Raw genomic sequence first — 18,517 nt, forward strand, 5'->3', positions numbered from 1 at the left:
AAATGAAAATGGCCACATGTTTCAAAAATCTATTCTTTTCAACAAGCAAAATATCAGATGTAAAACTATTAACACTACTGTAGAAATATGACCATGGGGCAGACTCAAGCAAAAATAAACAACTAAGCAGTCTTAGTAGCAAATCAACAAGAGCCACAGTAAAGCATTCCCAATCATTTGATTTGTATTTTCAACTGACTACAGATGATGCTCCAAATGATCGATCGTGTTACTGTGGCAGCAAGACCACTGGCAAACCTTACTAGCTCTCATGACCTGACTCCTATTCAGTACCACAAATTTTTGTCAGAAATAAAGGGTGGAAATCAAAGAAGACCTTAGAAGATGGAAAGATCTACCTTGCTCTTGGATAGGCAGAATTCATATTCGTCAAAATGACCATACTACCAAAAGCATTATACAGATTTAATGCAATTCCAATCAAAATCCCAATGGTATTCCTCATAGAAATAGAAAAAGCAGTCATGAAATTCATTTGGAAAAGTAAAGAGACCCAGATAGCTAAAGCAATCCTTAGCAACAAGACTGAAGCAGGTGGTATCACTATCCCAGACCTTAAACTATACTACAGAACAATAAAAACAGAAACAGTATGATATTGGCACCAAAATAGATTGGTAGACCAATGGTATAGAATAGAGGACACAGAGATTAACCCACATAATTACAGTTATCTTATATTAGACAAATTGCCAAAAACATAAATTGGAGAAAAGACAGCCTCTTTAACAAATGGTGCTAAGAAAACTGGAACTCCATTAAACAAAATGAAATTAAACCGCTCTCTCTCAACATGCACAAAACTCAACTCAAAGTGGATCAAGGATCTAGGAATTAAACCAGAAACTTTGTGTCTAATAGAAGAAAAAGTAGGCCCAAATCTCCACCATGTCAGATTAGGCCCCGACTTCCTTAATAAGACTCTTATAACACAAAAATTAAAATCAATAATTAATAAATGAGATGCACTCAAACTAAAAAGCTTCTCAGCAAAAGAAACAATCAGTGAGGTGAATAGAGAGCCTACATCATGGAAGCAAATTTTTACCACTTGCACATCAGATAGAGCACTAATCTCTAGGGTATATAAAGAACTCAAAAAGCTAAACACCAAAAAAACAAATAATCCAATCAATAATGGGCAAAGGAACTGAATAGACACTTCTCAGAAGGTAGTATATAACACATTAAAATAAATAAAATTTTTTTAAAAAAGAAATAAAGGGTGAAAATTCTGACTTTCACACATAGAAGTTCAGGGTTTATTAGTGGTAAAATTTTCCTGTGACTGTTTGAACTCATGGTCAAGATGAAGAATTTTCTTGAACAAGAGCTACCCTCAGGCTAGGGATATAGCTCAGTAGTACAGCATTTGCTTAGCATGTGTGAGACCCTATATTCAATCCCCCAGAATTGCCAAAGTAAAAGACAAAAAGGCTACCCCCAACCTCAACCACTACTATCTAACACCAGATGACTTCAGAAATTATCTTTTACTATAGATTTAACAATGCTTCCTAATGAGTTAAACCTATAAGACATAGAACTTTTATGTAAAATTGAAGCAAAATACATTTTAATAACCAACACTTGAATTATTGTTTGAATTACAAAAAGGAGATGAATATTTAAGTTTTTAAGAATATGCCAAACAAATTTCCAGAGTGGCGGGATCATTTTGCTTTCCCATCAGCAAAGTATGAAAGTTATAGTCACTCTACATTTTTACAAGCAGCTGTTAATGTCACTCTTTTTAGTTCAGCTGAAGAATATATAATGATATCTCATCATGGTTTTAATTTGCACTTTTCTAATAGCTAACAATGTTGTCCCATTTTTCACTTACTTGTGGAAGTTTTTTAATGTGGTTAGTCAAGTAGGAAGATATTTTACCTGTGATTGGTCTTTTCTCTTCCATGGAGCAAAAAGTCTAGTTGTCTGATCAGTACCAACAGTGATGATAAATTCTCCTTCTGGATCCCACATTAGGTCTTGGACACCATCAAAGTGTCCTGAAATGACAATTTCTGGACTCCACTCTCTCTGCAATAAAAGTACTCATGAAACATATCAAAATAATCAAAGGCCACCACCACTCAAAGTAAAGCATTCATGTCTGGCAACAGGAAAGATGGAAACCCCCTAGCAAATTGAAAAGCTAAATATATAAGACAGGATCATAAAATAATATCATCAGGGGCTGGGACTATAGCTATAGCTCAGTTGGTAGAGTGTTTGCTTGGTATGCACAAGGCCCTGGGTTCAATCCCCAGCACAAAAAAAAAAAAAAAAAAAAAAAAAAAAAATTCCCACAAGATAATAGCATCTCTTTTCTAATCAACCATATTAATTAAACATACAAATACGTGTTGTACCCTCTGAAGCAATAATCTTGGGAAATCTCCCTCCATTCATGTTTCACTGAATGTCTCCTAGCAACAGAATCGACTTCATCTTTCTGTGCCTTAAGATATTACAAAAATGGCGGCTATCTCATAGAAACATTAAGAGCATTGATTAAGGAGCCGGGGTTATGGCTCAGTGGTAGAACACGTGCCTGGCATGCGTGAGGCACTGGGTTCAATCCCCGGCAAATATAAATAAATAAATAAATAAAATAAAGGTATTGTGCCCACCTATAACTAAAAAATTTTTTAAAAAAAGGACTGATTAAATGAGCAAAATGTGTAGAACAATGTAAAGCACGCAAAACAATGCTGCATGTACAGATACTCTGCTTTTGTTAAACTTAACAATGAAAGAAAAAATATTATATAAAATGAGATTCTGAGTGTGGCTTGCTTTATAAAGTAAAAGGAATTATAGATTTAAAATAAAAGGAGTTATAGATTTAAAGAACAGAAATAGACAGAATCAAACCTATTTGATTCACTTACTGAGCAACAAACATGTAATAAATACCAATAGGAAAATACAGAAAATGTCATATGCGTGGCCCAGAGTCTCTTTTAACATAACCTTGAACAGTAATAATATCCAGAATATATAAAGAATTCAAAAACGAAACACCAAGAAACCCAAATAACCCAACTAATAAACAGGCAAAAGAACAAAACATTTCTCAAAATAAGAAATACAAATCAACCAACAAATGTATGAAAAATGTTCAACATCTCTGGCAAACAGAGAAATGCAAATCAAAACTACATTAAGATTTCACCTCATTCCATTGAATGGCAATCATCAAGAATACAAAAAATAAAAAATGTAAGCAAAGATGTGGAAAAGGTAAATTCATACCTTGTTGGTGGGACTGCAGATTAGTATAACCACTTTGGAAAGCAGTATGGAGATTACTCAATACTGCTAAGAGACTAAGGAAAGAACCATCATATGACCCAGCTACCTGTCTCCTTGGTATTTACCCAAAAGAACTAAAACCAGCATATTACATCAGGACATGGTAGTGCACACCTGCGATCCCAGCGACTCAGAAGGCTGAGGCAAGAGGATCGTGAGTTCAAAGTCAGTCTAAGCAACTTAGTGAGGCCCTAAGCAACTCAACAACACCCTGTATGTCTTAAATAAAACATAAAAAAGGATGGGGATGTGGCTCAGTGATTTGCCCCTGGGTTCAATCCCTGGTACAAAAATTTTAAAAAGCATATTACAGTGACATAGCCACATCAATGTTTATAGCAGGACAATTCAACAACAGCTAAGTTATGAAACCAGCCCAGGTGCCCATCAACAATGAATAGATAAAAGAAATGTGGTATGTGTACACTATGGAATTTTACTCAGTCATAAAAAAAAAATGAAATTATGGCATCTGCTGGTAAATGAACATAACTGGAGAACATTATGCTAAGTTAAATAGGCCAGACTCAGAAAATCAAGGGTCAAATGTTTTCTCTCATATGTAGAAGCTAGAGCAAAGTATAGGGAGATATGGGGGATCCCATTACATAGAGGGTAGATCAGTGGCATCGAGGGAGGAGACTGAAGGGGAGGGAGGAGGGACATGAAAAATGAGGAATTGTGGAACGAAAGTGACAAAATCACACTAATATGAATATACCACACTGAGTTCCACGTGTAGGTATATCTATAAAGCATCAATTAAAATAATAATAAATAAATAGAAGAGACCACCAAAATAGATGCAAAGGGAATAGTGGTAGGGAAAGAAAGAAGGGAAAGAGAAAGCACTATGGATTAAAATGGAGCAAATCATATTCCATACATGTATCATTATGTTAAAATGAACTCCACTATTACATATAAGGTACAATAAAAATTTAAAATTTTTAGGGGCTGGTGCTGCAGCTCAGTAATAGAGCACTTGCCTAGCATGTGTAGGCACTAGGTTTGATCCTCAGGACCACATAAAAATAAATAAATAAATAAAGATATTGTGTCCATCTATAACTAAAAAATGTTTAGTTAAAAATTTCTGTTAGAGGAAAATGAAATTTGTATCAATAACTGGCAGGTCATTCAAAGCCAAATCTGATTAATATAATCAGTAATCTGGTAATAAAACAAGTGAAAGAAAAAAATATTAATTTCTTCTATGACATAGAATCAGGTTCTAATGTTAACACTAATGTGAGTTTAAAAGTTCTGAGTGATGGGGCTGGGGCTGTAGCTCAGTGGTAGAGCATTTTCCTCTCAGGTGTGAGACCCTGGGTTCGATCCTCAGCACTACATAAAAACAAATAAGAAAATAAATAAAGACAATGTGCCTATCTACAACTAAAAAAAAATAAAATAAAATAAAAAAATTCTGAGCAATGGACAGCTCTTTTAGACTAACAGCATAGTTTTCCACAGTAACAATCGTAAAGGGCAGTATTTATTTGCTTTTAAAATATCACCCACCAAGCTGGGTGTGATGACACATGCCTGTAATCCCAGGGACTAAGAAAGGATCACAAGTTTGAGGCCCGCCACAGCAACTTGTGAAGCCCTGAGCAAGAGAAGTATATGCCTGGAATCTCAGCTACTCAGGAGGCTATGGCAGGAGGACTGCCAAGTTTGAGGCCAGTCTCAGCAATTCTGTGAGGCCCTAAGCAACCTAGCAACATTCTGTCTCAAAAAATAAAAAGTGGAGCTGGGGTTGTGGCTCAGTGGTAGAGCACGTGCCTTGTATGTGAGGCACTGGCTTCAATTCTCAGCACCACATATAAATAAATGAATAAAAAAAAATAAAGGTCCATTAACAACAACAAAAAAAAATTAAAAAAGCGGTGGGGTGGGGTTGGGGATGTGGCCCAGTAGTTCCGCACCCCTGGGTTCAATCCCCAGTGCCAAAGATAAAAATAAAAAGGGCTAAGGATATAGCTCAGGACTAGAGTACTCCTCGATTCAATCCCTAGTACTAAAACAACAACAACAAAAAAAACACCCTTGATTGTAACAAATGTACAACTCTGGTTTGGGGTATTAGTAATGGGGGAAGCTGTGCTAGGGTGAAGATATAGAGAACTCTTAATTTTCTGTTCAATTTTGCTACTAACCTGAAACTGCTCTAAAAAACAAAGCCCAGGGGCTGGGGATGTGGCTCAAGCGGTGGCGCGCTCGCCTGGCATGCATGTGGCCCGGGTTCGATCCTCAGCACCACATACAGATAAAGATGTTGTGTCTGCCAAATACTGAAAAATAAATACTAAAAAAAAAAAAAAAAAAAAAGCCCATTTCCAGAGTGGGGTTGTGGCTTAGTGGTAGAGTGTTTGCCTAGCATGTGTAAGGTACTGGGCTCAATTCTCAGCATTGCATATAAAGAAATGAACATTACAAAGGACCATCAACATCTAAAAAAAAAAAATTTTTTTTAAAGAGAGAGAGAGAGAGAGAGAGACAGAGAGAATTTTTTAATATTTATTTTTTTAGTTTTCGGCAGATACAACATCTTTATTTGTATGTGGTACTGAGGATCGAACCCAGGCCGCATGCATGCCAGGCGAACGCGCTACCGCTAGAGCCACATCCCCAGTCCTAAAAAAATATTTTAAAAAAAAAAGAAGCCCATTGGAAAAACAAATCACCCTTAACACTTGATGAGTTAAATTGTAAAACACAGGTACAGTGAGAATCTATCTTCTGACTTGTGTCTCTCCTTACTCGTCTAATGCTTTTAATTCTATGATAGCCTCAAAGACCATCTGAGTTAAGGAAATAAAATTTATCTTAAAAAACATTTTCTACCTTAATAGTGTCATAATTGTTCATCAATCTTAAAGGTCAACTCCAAATGGAGAATATAAGAAAAAGAGTAAATTCTCCCTATAAACTGAGAAATCAAAACCTCATAGGTGACACAACTATTTCAAGTCCACAAACTAAAAGTTATACAAATGTATGAATTTCTACTTTATAAAAGAAACCATTAGATACACATTCAGAATACACTGTAACATTTAGCTTAATGTTCTTATTTATTTATTTAATTTAAAATATACTTATATAGTATCCATATATAGCAGCCCTATTTTTCATTTATAAAACAAGAAAAATTTGATGGGGGCAATGCTGGGGATTGAACACAGGGCCTTGCACATGCTAGGCAAATGTTCTACCAATGAGCCACAACCCCAGAATTCATTCAATTCTTCAATGCTGCTGTACTCTTCTTAGAAAAGCATGAGTTTCTTACCTACTATAAATACAGTATAATGTCTACAGAAATAAGTGATGTCAACTTAAAGGCCTCTCCTATGCTCCTGTACAGTGTTATAAGTAAAACACTATTTAGCTAGGTTGAATATTCACTCGATGTGATTAGAATTGCTTGAAAAGTGCTTTTCTTACTGGGTTAACTGTATTCTGCTTCCAAAGGTGCAGTGCTCCGTGGAAAGCATGAGCAATAATCATGGAACCATCTTCATTGAACTGGCAATCATAAAATCCCAGAGTATTTCCACCTACTTCACCTACTCGAACCTACACAATAATAGAAAACAATTTTCACTTAATAGTCCCATTTCTTTTTAAGATTAAAAAGTTTTCTTAGAAGTAAAGATAGTAAATAAGACTGATTAAAGTTTCAAGTCACATAGAAAATATAACAATTCTAATTTAGATATAGCTAATACCATTGCCTCACTGACAGAACTATAAGGAGAAATAGGTAAAATCCGCTATTGGATTATGAGATATTTTTACATGCTCTCTGTGTAATTGATAGCTCCATCAGAAAATCAGAAAAATCAATAAGGAAATAGAATTGAGCACAGCAATTAACAAGTTATATCTACCTAATAAATATGAACTACTATTCCCTGCAGTATATATATTCTCAAGTATAATAGGACCATTTTTTACAATGGAAACGGATTACAGATTTCAAGTTCTAACTCATTTAATGTATACAAAAACTGCAAATTTATATATCTAACAATACAGATTTAGGATTTAAATATTTAGTTTACAAAGCCCAATTTTCTGTTCCTTAAGTACCCACATTTTACCTGTTCTAACCAAACTCCTGACTCTTCATCTGGAGCCCAGAGAATCATGGTTTTGTCCATTGAGGCAGACAATAATCTCACTGGCTGCTGTAGAACACCATCTAAAGAATAAAAATTAATACCTTAAGGTGATTAACAAGCACTGTGCTTGTAGATAATCAGAAACAACACAATAAGCATACTGCAAGAACATTCACTGAAGCATTGTTTATAATAGCAAAGATGTGCAAATAGCATAAAGGCCAACCATTAGAAGATAAACAAGCTATGGTATATTCAAGCAATGGAATATTATAGTGCAATTTAAAAAAATAACTAATCACATGAATCAACATGGATATACTTCCAAAACATTTTAAATTAAAAACATATCTTGTAAAAGAATAAAAATATATAGGTATCAAGTTTTGATATATTATAAATAAAAACAATATTATTTATTGGCATACAAATGTGCAATAAAAGAATAAACATATGCATAGGAATGATAGGCACTAAATTCAGTACTGTAGTTGCCTCTACAGAAGGATGGAAGGGGAGGTTTAAAAGAACATACAGGAATTATTGGTATGTATAATATCTAACATTGTTTTTCACTGTGGAAAATTTGGCTATAATTTCTCTAATCCTGAGTTCTCTTAGAAAGAAAGATAAAGAGCTTAGTTGCAGCTTGGTGATGTGGAACTTTAACATGTGTGACTCACTTTGATTTTTAGTCTGGTCAATTGTGGTCTGGTATAAGAGCTGAGTCCAAAATAATGGCTTACTCTTGTTTTAACAGTGTAAATGCAATTTCAAATTATTAATAAAAGAGAAGACTGGACTTTGTTTTTAAATTAACCTTGCTTGAGTTCCTAAAAGTACAGCTAGTTGGTTCTATAGTGCAGAAAAGGTGAAGCAGTAACCCTTGGCAGAGTCCTATTTTAACTGACAATAGAGGGGCTTATTAGACTAGAAAAAATTGAGGTATTATGAGCTGACAATAAAAGAAGCCACTAACAAAGGCCAAATGGGATGCATCAGAGTTGGCCCAAAGAGAGAGAACAATAAAAAATTTAAAAACAGTGAGAAATATAGCATAATGTAATAAGAGCTGAATGGTGATTCCTTGAGCATTAATTACCATTATTCTTATCTTGGGGAAGGGGATGGATAAACCACAAGGCCAGGCCTTGCTCAGCTCTATACCCAGCACCAGCTTGGGCATGATAAAACTACCACTCCATAAATGGAACTTATGAGCAAAAGAAAAAAGGGAAAAAGTTCTTACTTTTTCATAAGTATTATATCTCAGTATTATTAACTTTATTACCAAGGCAAAAGGTTCCTGTGAAATTAGCTTGAAAGGCAATTTTCCTTAAAATCTCTTAATGACTAGGTAGAAACTTTTAAGAAATAAAGTTAATGGAGGTATGGTAGATTCAGCATCATGACAAAGATCATACTTCACCCAATTAAGAGAGCAATTTTCAATGGAATTTAGTGTCCACCACACCAGGAACGCAGTCTTACACTCCACCAACTTGAAAATGTATTATATCTTAAGATTTCTAATCACACTCATAAAAATCCTCCACTTCAGCTGACGAGCTTAAAATACTGCAAGAGTTAACTGAAATGGGATCTGCATGTTTTTCTTCTTACCTTTGTAAAATGAAGGTTGCCAATGAACCGCATTTACCCAGTTTTCATGACCAGCCAACACAGTCTCCAGAGTATTTGCAAATGTTATTTTACTACCTACAACAAAAGCAATGAAGGTATTTTTCCCTCAAATATCTGCTAAAAAGAATATATGCATGACCAATTCAGTTGTGCAAATATATTTAAAAATTAGAATAAAACATAATAGATGAGATTCAACAAAAAGAACCAGTATTCTAAATTTTATTAACTTTACCCACTCTTCAAAATAATAAGAGATAAAGTTTTAAAAATGAATTTTTCTCTATCTGGTCAAATATTAAGGAATGTTTTGCTAAAAAAAAAACTTTTTGAAACAGCTGTTATACAGTGATTAAAAAGCAAAAACATATACACTATAAGTGTATTGAAACACTACATGCACAATTTTTATGATTTTTTTGTGTCCATTTAAAAATTAGGGCTGGGAGCAGGGCACAGTAGTACATGCTTGTTATCCCAGCTCCTTGGGAAGCTAAAGTAGGAGGACTGCAAGTTCGAGGCCAGCCTTAGCAACACATTGTCTCAAAATAAAAAATATTCAAAAAAGGGATGGGTATGTAGTTCAGTGATAGAGTATGCTGGGTTCAATACCCAGTACTGCTAAAACAAAACAAAACAAAATGAAAAAACAGGGTTAGGGGTGTAACTCAATGTTAAAAGCACTTTCCTAGCATGTGCAAGGACCTGGGTTCCATTCCCAGCACAGCAAAAAAATAAATAAATTTAAATATCTACATATACAAATATATTTTTAAAATGTTTATTTTTTAGAAGTAGTTGAACAATACCTTTATTTTATTTATTTTTATGTGGTGCTGAGGATCGAACTCAGGGCCTTGGACATGCTAGATGAGCACACTACTGCTGAGCCACAACCCCAGTCCCTACATATATGTATTTTAAAAGCAAACAAAGAAAGGCCAGCCTCCTTGTTTCCACACTCCTTATCAAGATACCACCTAAAATACCATTTTTTAAAAATAAAATAAATGCAGAAACAAGGAACATTAATTAAAACAAAATAATTTAAGATAATTTAAAACAAAATAATTAATGAACAATTTTACATTTGGGTATAGCTACTCATAATATTCTGGTCATATCATTTATTTGTTATCCTCACAAAACTCTATACCCAAATTTCAACTCTAATAGGCTTTATAACAGTATACCTAGGTGAACAATGCTTACTGAGAACTAATTTTATAATCTAGACACACATGTAAAAAAAAAAAATCTCTTTCAAATTCAACAATTCAACAGTATCTCTACCATGCAAGGGTAACATTCTAATGCTAGACAGTAAGAAAATCAAAATAAAATCAATTTAAAAAATTAAATAAATACATAACCCCCCCCAAATAAATAGATAAATAAAATCTACATTCTTGGCTATATAAAAAAAAAAAAAAGTAATCCAATGTAGAGATTTAGCTAGTCTCTTAAAAATACACTCCAACAGGCTGGGTGCAGTGGCACACACCTGTAATCCCTATAGCTTGGGAAGCTGAGGTAAGAGGATCACAAGTTCAAGACCAGCCTCAGCAACCTCAATGATGCTGTAAAGCAACCAAGTGAGACTCTGTCTCAAATAAAAAATAAAAAGAAATAGGGATGTGGCTCAGTGGTTAAATGCCCTTGGGTTTAATCCTTGATGCAAAAAGAATATACTCCAACAAAAGTATGAGTAATTCACACTATTACCTTATTTCTTTCTACACTAAAATTGCAAATTCAGAAACCTTTTACAAATTAATTTATTGGGAAACATTAAACATTATAGCTTAGAAGAAAAATAATTTTTAAATATGAAAAATATTTCACATATGAATAAAAACCAAAACCATATCAGTTTCAGATAGGAATCCGACACTTCTAAAAAAATGAACCTTCACATAGATGTGTGTTGAAATAGATAAAATGACTCAGCCAGTAGACTCAAGTACAGCAAATATTTTCAGTTACTCACTTCCGTTTTCAACAGTAAAAGTATTTTCCTTCAGTCTTATATTATCATCCTGAGTTTCTGAAGATGTCGATTTTACATACAGCCTCCATATTCTTATCAGGCAATCTTGTGAACAGCTTGCTAGGAAAAGATCTTTACCTAATTAAAAAAACGGATGGTATAATTTTTAAATGTAGATATAAAACCTTTCATTCATTTGACCTACATTCATTTTAATAAATACTGACAAACACAGATGCAATAATAAATGTTATTCATAGATGGTTCTACCAAGAACTTTCAAGAATGCCTGCATGTAGACAATATAGTTGGCATCATCTTGAAACATCAACCTGGTTCATCTTCTACCACCAATTAACAGTTAACAGAGAGATATGTATCCTCTTTACTAATTGGGACAAGAGAAATATGTAAGACATAAAGAAAACTTTAAAATTAAAACACAGGAGGACTGGGGTTGTGGCTCAGAGGTAGAGCGCTCGCCTACCATGTGTGAGGCACTGGGTTCGAATCTTAGCACCACATAAAAATAAAATATATTGCATCTACCTGTAACTAAAAAATAAACTATAACTAAAACAAAACAAAACAAAACAAACTAAAACACAGGAGACTGCTTTTTTGGAAGTTACACATACTTGTTCCTGTCAGCTGTATATCAGCAAAATTTCATACTGACCGAAGGCTGCCCACTCCACGCCTCTTATCCAATCCTCGTGTCCACTGAGAGAAAGCATTTTCTGAAACTAGTAAGATAATGAAAATCACTGGGCTTGATAATTTAACATTTTCACATATATTGACTTCATTTTATCTCAGTGAGTCCTACTGCTTTTACTAAGAATGCTACTTGATTACACACAGGATAAAGCACTCATTTGGGAACAAAAAAAAAAATCTCATCATGTAATACTTAAGTCATTAACTGAGCAACTCTGAGTTGATAACACAATATCTATAGATATCAAGTGATTTAAATGTTTACAAGATAAAATGATATGCTATGGATACAGTATATAAAAACACTGGATCCTACAGAACAGAAACTGGGCCTAGAGTTAACCAACCTAATTCCTGGAACTTCTTTCCCTTAGTTTAGACACTCAAAGTTTAGGTAAAACTCAGAAGGATAAATAAACACTGGCTTTACTAGAGGTATGAAATTAAAAAAAAAAAAAAAAAAATAGCACTATCATGGCATCTTCCTTCTCTCCAGAACCAAATTACCTGATTACCTGTTTCCCCCAACAATTCGGCCTGGTGGCTAAGGCTGAAGTTACTTGATGTTCAAATAAAAAAGAAAGACTATCTAATAGAAGAATTGTCAAGGAAAGATTCCCCTATTGGACGATTTTGGTTTGAATTTTAACATTCCTGAATTATAATTTGTAAGTAGTCCGTTATAAGATATGTGACTAAGTGGACAGTAATTCTCGTCTCTTAATAAATATTATTTACCTGATCATTTTGTTGAACAAATAAATGAATTTTGCAGTCATCATCACCACATGCTAATATCGGTACTAGAAGAAAAAAAAAAGGCATGACTGTAAATACCCCATCACAAGTAGGATCACCTACATGGATTCTAAATTCTATGTAAAGTATCCTGACTTCCATTTCCCACACCACTGAACAAACTGAAAATGTTCAATGAATATCTCCAGGAATAAAATGTGATACTCAAAAACATATTAGTCAATGGTTACTTAACAAATAATAACAATAAACTCAGACAATTAGTATCTATGTTACTTATGATAGAAGGAGCAATGTAAAAGAAGCCCAAGAGCAAGTAGGAAGCCAGGTGTGCTGGTGTATGCCTATATTCCCAGTGGCTCAGAAGGCTGAGGCAGGAGGATCACAAGTTCCAGGTCAGACTCAGCAATTTAGCAAGGCCCTAAGCAAGTTAGTGAGACACTCTCTCAAAATAAAAAATAAAAAGGGCAGGAATAATGTGGTGGACATTATTATCCAAAGTACAGGTATGAAGGCATGAATTAGATGTCAACATACTTTATATACAAACAGAGATATGAAAAATTGTGGTATATATGTGTAATAAGAATTGTAATGCAAAAAAAAAAACCCCAGAGTACATGTATGAAGAAATGAATTGGCATGAACATACTGTATATACAAAGATATGAAAAACTGTGGTATATATATATGTAATAAGAATTATAATGCATTCCACTGTCATGTATTTAAAAAATAAAATCAATTTAAAAAATTAAATAAATACATAAACACCAAAAATAAATAGATAAATAAAATCTACATTCTCGGCTGTATTAAAAAAAAGGGGGGGGCAGCGGCAGGAATGTGATGCAGTGGTAAAGCACCCCTGGGTTAAATCCCCAATACCCAAAAAAAAAAAAAAAAAAAAGAGCAAATTAGGGTACATTTTTACCATCTAAGCCAAAAGACCAATATGAGAAGCTGTTAGTCCAACTGAATAATAAATAGCTACCCTGAGCACAGCATCACTATTAGTGCAAAGATGTACAGATATGTTTGTAAATTCAAATTTTATTGAAGACTGAATTCAATATTAAAACAAAGGAAAAGATCAAGTAGTAAGTAATTAAATGCGTAGCTAAAAAGCTTTGAAAAGAGTGACTAAAATGAGCTATCTTTAATAAGATAAAAAACAAATTCACACTATCTAAGGACAGCCCTAATGACTCAGGAGCAAGATAAAACCTGGATTCTTTTCTAAGGAAATACTGTGCTACCAAATGTGTTTTTAAAGGTCATCTCACTTTAAAACAAAACAAAAATTCCAGTCACTTGGCCTCAATAAATGAAGAGAAATGAAATTCTATGTTAAAAACCAGATGCTTCCAGATCCTTCTCTCAAGGAACCCTTGCACAACAGGAAACATAACATGAAACTATAGAATCACAGTTCTGCTGCAGAGTGCAAGAAAGACTGGCACTTCTAGGCCCTATCTTTCTTCATCATTCCTGTCCAAGTAACAGAGGTGGCAAAGTGAATGACTGCCTCACGTTGGCTATCACTTTTGTGGAGGAAAATGAAAAGATAGGTACAATTGAGTTGCATAGCAAAAGGAAAATTTTTCTATTTGGAGATTTTAAGTGGGCTCGACAAACTATCACCATGCAAGATTTGAAAAGGCTGTCATCTTGAGAGAAAGGCTCACATGGTTCATCTTCTGTACACTTTCAACTTATCTCAGACCTTACCTTCTAAAGAATTAGACACTTTTCCCAAATTAGAACCATAAAACACCCATGTTCATAAGCAGCTATATCAATCTTCAGTATATATTAAGTTACTTAAATTTTCAATAGCTACAAATTTCCTAATAGCCTCCTGCAACCTTATGTTCTAAACTTAGATCATTTGAATATTGTAACAAAAGTGTTTTATCCACATCTCAATTTGTTTCATGAAAACTTTTAGATATAAGGCTGAGGGTATGGGGCTGGGGTTGTGGCTCAGTGGTAGAGCACTTGCCTCACACACGAGGCAATGGGTTCAAGCACTACATAAAAATAAAGATGTTGTGTCCATCTACAACTAAAAAATATATTTAAAAAAAAAAAAAAAAGGCTGAGGGTATAGCTCAGTGACAGAATGCAGCCTAATGTGTGAAGCCCATGGTCTGACCACCAGTACCACCAAAAACACACCCCCAAAAAAGTCAAAACAAACAAATATAAAATTAAGATACATGTCTTTTAGGCTCTAGTCGTATGGAGATATATAAATATATTGATCTTTTATTATATACTTACAAGGATACTCACCATCAGTATTAGGCAAAAAGGATAAACAGAGAGCCAGAGCAAATCCATTTCCAAAGTTCAACGTCTGAAGGCAGGTTACTAAGAAAAAATTTAAAAAACACCATACCATAAACAACCATCTCTGACCATCACAGACCTGGCTATCAGCTGAGAGATGAGAGAAGTCAATCTTAAGCCCTTACTTGACCAGGTGACATTAAATGACTAAATTCTAACAAGGTTACACAGAACAAAATGACTCATGAAAATGCTTAGAAGGCCAGGCATGATGGCGCACATCTGTAATCCCAGCAATACAAGAAGCCAAGGTAGGAGGATTGCAGGTTCAAGCCAGACTCAGTAACTTAGTAAGATCCTGTCTTAAACTAAAAAATAAGATGAAAAGGGCCTGGAATATAACTCAGTGGTAAAGCTTAGAAGGAATTTACATTGTCAGTTTGGTGTAGGGGAATTTTGAAAAGATTTTAAAAGAAAAACATTTAGATTACAATTGTAGCATTCTTAAAGTTATCTGAATGTTTGCAAAAGTTGTAGGTATGCTCCTCTAGTTTTCTTTCATTTGATAATTACTATTTCATTCATCAGGAGTATAATACCTCCAGACCTACCTTCTGAACCCTTTTTAAGCCAGAGTCCAACTGTGGAATCTGAAGCAGCAGAAACTATCAGTGTGTGTACTGCAGCACCTGATGACCCCTTCTGGTAAACAGCATGCACTGCATAAACAGGTCCTTCATGGCCTTGGAGATGAACTTTTTTTAAAAGCTGAATCAGAATGAAAGACAAAAGAATTATGATTAAAAAAAGGAATTATCAGTTTCACCTTTATTTAGCTGGGATCATAGAATTAAAGGTGCCAATTAATGTATGGCGCAGAAATAGGTCCTCCAAGTTGAAGAGAATGAAAACATCCAAGAAGTCTATGTTAACAGCACACAAAAATAAACACCCTTTAACTCGGCAATGTCACATTAAAGAATTGACTCTAAGAATAGTACTAGTATAGCAAGTAACAGTAAAAGACAAATGAACAACAAGGATCTTCACCACATGCTATTTATAATAGTGAAAAATCACAAGCAACCCAAAATTATCAATAGATAACTCATGAAATAAATTAGAGTAGACATATATTACATGTATACAAAAAAAAAGATTAACATAGATAAATGTATGCCTACTAATTTAGATAAATGTATGCCTACTGCCATGGAAATATGTCCATGACATTGACATTTTTTGAAGAATATAGTCCAACTTTGTGCAATGTCCTTCTTTTTGGATTAATCTGATGTTTCCTCATGAATAAACTCAGAATATATATTTTGAATAGATTCAGGATATATATTCTAACAGCATTACTATACAAGTGGACCATAACAAGAGGCACAAATCGGTTTGTCAAAATTTTAGTTATGTTAACCCTGTAATCTTAGTAGTTTCTTTCAGTTTTTTTTTTTTTTTCACTATGAAGTTAAAATGTTTTGGTGATAATATGTGAATATGTTTATACCAAGTATGGCTGCAAAACAGAAAAATAGAACACAGAAATGGGAATTTGCTCATCAAATCGATCTACTTGCCCTGCAACATTCCTTCTGGTATCCTTTTCACTGCTTTTTTTTTTTTTTTTTGCTGTTTGTTTGTTTGGGAGTACTAGGGACTGAACCTGGAACCTTGGCATACTACACAGTGCTCTAACACTGAGCTGCTTCCCAAGCCCAGGTCTGTGAGTTTCTTTCAAATGTGTAAGATTCCACTACTTCCTTTGAAAGGTCTTTTCTTTAAATTGTCTGATGAAATAAGTGTTTCTTCAATGTCTGCTCAGTTGTTTTCCCAATTACTTAAGCAAAAATCTACCACTGAACAAAGTAGCTAATACTTATGCATTAAGATCTGTACACTAACTTTAATCATTAACCTATGGCTTCTTTGAAAAAAATTTCCAAATGGTTCACACACAGTACAATCTGTTTTATGCATAATTATGCACAGAGAACTAAGGATCTGGAATGTTGTTATTCAGAAAGTTAACTATGCTCAGATTTTGTATAGTATTTTTCCTTCTTTAAAATTTTCTGTATTTATAAATTTTATTTACATGAGCCTATATCATTGTCCCCTAAAAAAATTAAATATAATGAAATATTCATTTTACACATTTAAGCAGGGTTATAGTTCAAGCATTAGAAAATTTTAAGCACACGCATGCGTGTGCACACATACAAAACAGAAGTAATATCTCAAGTTCACTAGCTTTTTAAGAAACAATGCTTACTGTTCAAAGACCCAAACCTCTTATTACACCAACTTAAACTTCTTCTTCTTCTTTTTTTTTTTTTTTTTTGTGGTGCTGAGGATTGAACCCAGGACCTTGTGCATGTGAATGTGAGGCAAGCACTCTACCAACTGAGCTATATCCCCAGCTCTAGATTTCCTTTGATCAGCAGTTAAAGTGCACTGAGCACCCATGTGCAAGGAAATGCACATGGGGAAGAACATGTAAGCCCATAAGGAGGTTAGAATATATGGCCCCTTCCTCTGAATCCTTATTCTTTCATCCCTCTTTTATGCCTTTCAGCCCCCTTCTTCTCCTCTTCCTTCCAGTTTGGCCTCACATTCTCCCCCTTTCTACATCTGCTGTCTACCATCAGATACGACTGCTTAACCTGAAATCCTCTATTGTCAGGAGACAAGAGGGACAGCACTGAGGAAAGAGTCTTCCAAGTCTCCCCTCAAAGTGTCAAAAACAAATGCTCAAATACCCCTTTCTGGATTCTTCTGCCAAGATTGGTCTAAACAGGAGCCAAGTTTGCTACATTCCCCCACTCAAGTTCAGGTAGCTCCAAAATCTACCTCCATATCTGTCTTCTATTTTTGAGGATAAGTCAGGTTATCTAACCTACAGTTCAAATAACATGTCTACAACTGATTCCACATCGTCCTTCCTACTTCCCTATTTTTCTCTGTAGAAACACCTTTCTCTCAGGGCCCTAAAAGGAAGTCACATCATTTTTTGCATTGTTTATTTACCTGCCATCAGATCAACACTCTTTTCTTAAAAATATTTTTTTTAGTTGTAGGTGGACACAATACCCTTATTTTATTTATTTTTATTTTATTTATTTTTACGAACCCAGTGCCTCATACACGCTAGGCAAGCATTCTACCACTGAGCCACAACCCCGGCCCAGATCAACACTGTTTTGACAACCAATCAGTCAATAGTAAAATCATTTTCCTTCAAAAATATATCCCATATCCTTCCCTTTATATTTTTTCCCATACTAATTTGGCATTCTGGTTATCAGATTAATCTTCTTTTGATACTCATATTCCTGGGCTTAAAAATTGTTGCTGACTTCCAAATGCATACTAATAAAGAACAAACACTTAAAGCTAGTATTCAAATTCTGACATGATCTTCTATTGTATTTCACTAAAACTACTGTCCACAATATATTATCCAGTAACATTTCCAAAACTGTTCCTCAGAGTTACAAAGGATGCTAAGAGATTTAAGAGATGGGGAAAAGATTCATACATGTAATAAAATTGCTATTTTTTTCCCCACCTGGATCCTTTCCCTTTTAATTTTCCCTAGGGCACTCGTATTGCACTTTAACACTCA

The 18,517-nt window shown here is 34.4% G+C and overlaps 1 protein-coding gene across 2 annotated transcripts in view; it reads right to left on the reverse strand.

The window, feature by feature from the left end:
- Elp2 (elongator acetyltransferase complex subunit 2) overlaps positions 1-18,517 on the reverse strand; it is a 47,495-nt gene that overhangs the window by 19,241 nt on the left and 9,737 nt on the right. For both annotated transcript variants that reach the window (XR_013089008.2, XM_076836557.2), the window contains exons 4-12: positions 15,495-15,651; positions 14,887-14,964; positions 12,568-12,632; positions 11,789-11,855; positions 11,110-11,247; positions 9,099-9,194; positions 7,455-7,555; positions 6,796-6,927; positions 1,915-2,064 (exon numbers count right to left, since the gene is read on the reverse strand). Coding sequence is in view for 1 of the 2 variants with exons in the window: in XM_076836557.2 (XP_076692672.1) it covers positions 1,915-2,064; positions 6,796-6,927; positions 7,455-7,555; positions 9,099-9,194; positions 11,110-11,247; positions 11,789-11,855; positions 12,568-12,632; positions 14,887-14,964; positions 15,495-15,651 (984 nt within the window). In the remaining variant the exon portion in view is untranslated. The remainder of the gene's footprint in view (positions 1-1,914; positions 2,065-6,795; positions 6,928-7,454; positions 7,556-9,098; positions 9,195-11,109; positions 11,248-11,788; positions 11,856-12,567; positions 12,633-14,886; positions 14,965-15,494; positions 15,652-18,517) is intronic.

The sequence above is a fragment of the Callospermophilus lateralis genome, chromosome 17 (assembly GCF_048772815.1).
Source record: "Callospermophilus lateralis isolate mCalLat2 chromosome 17, mCalLat2.hap1, whole genome shotgun sequence".
Taxonomy (NCBI): Eukaryota; Metazoa; Chordata; class Mammalia; order Rodentia; family Sciuridae; genus Callospermophilus; species Callospermophilus lateralis.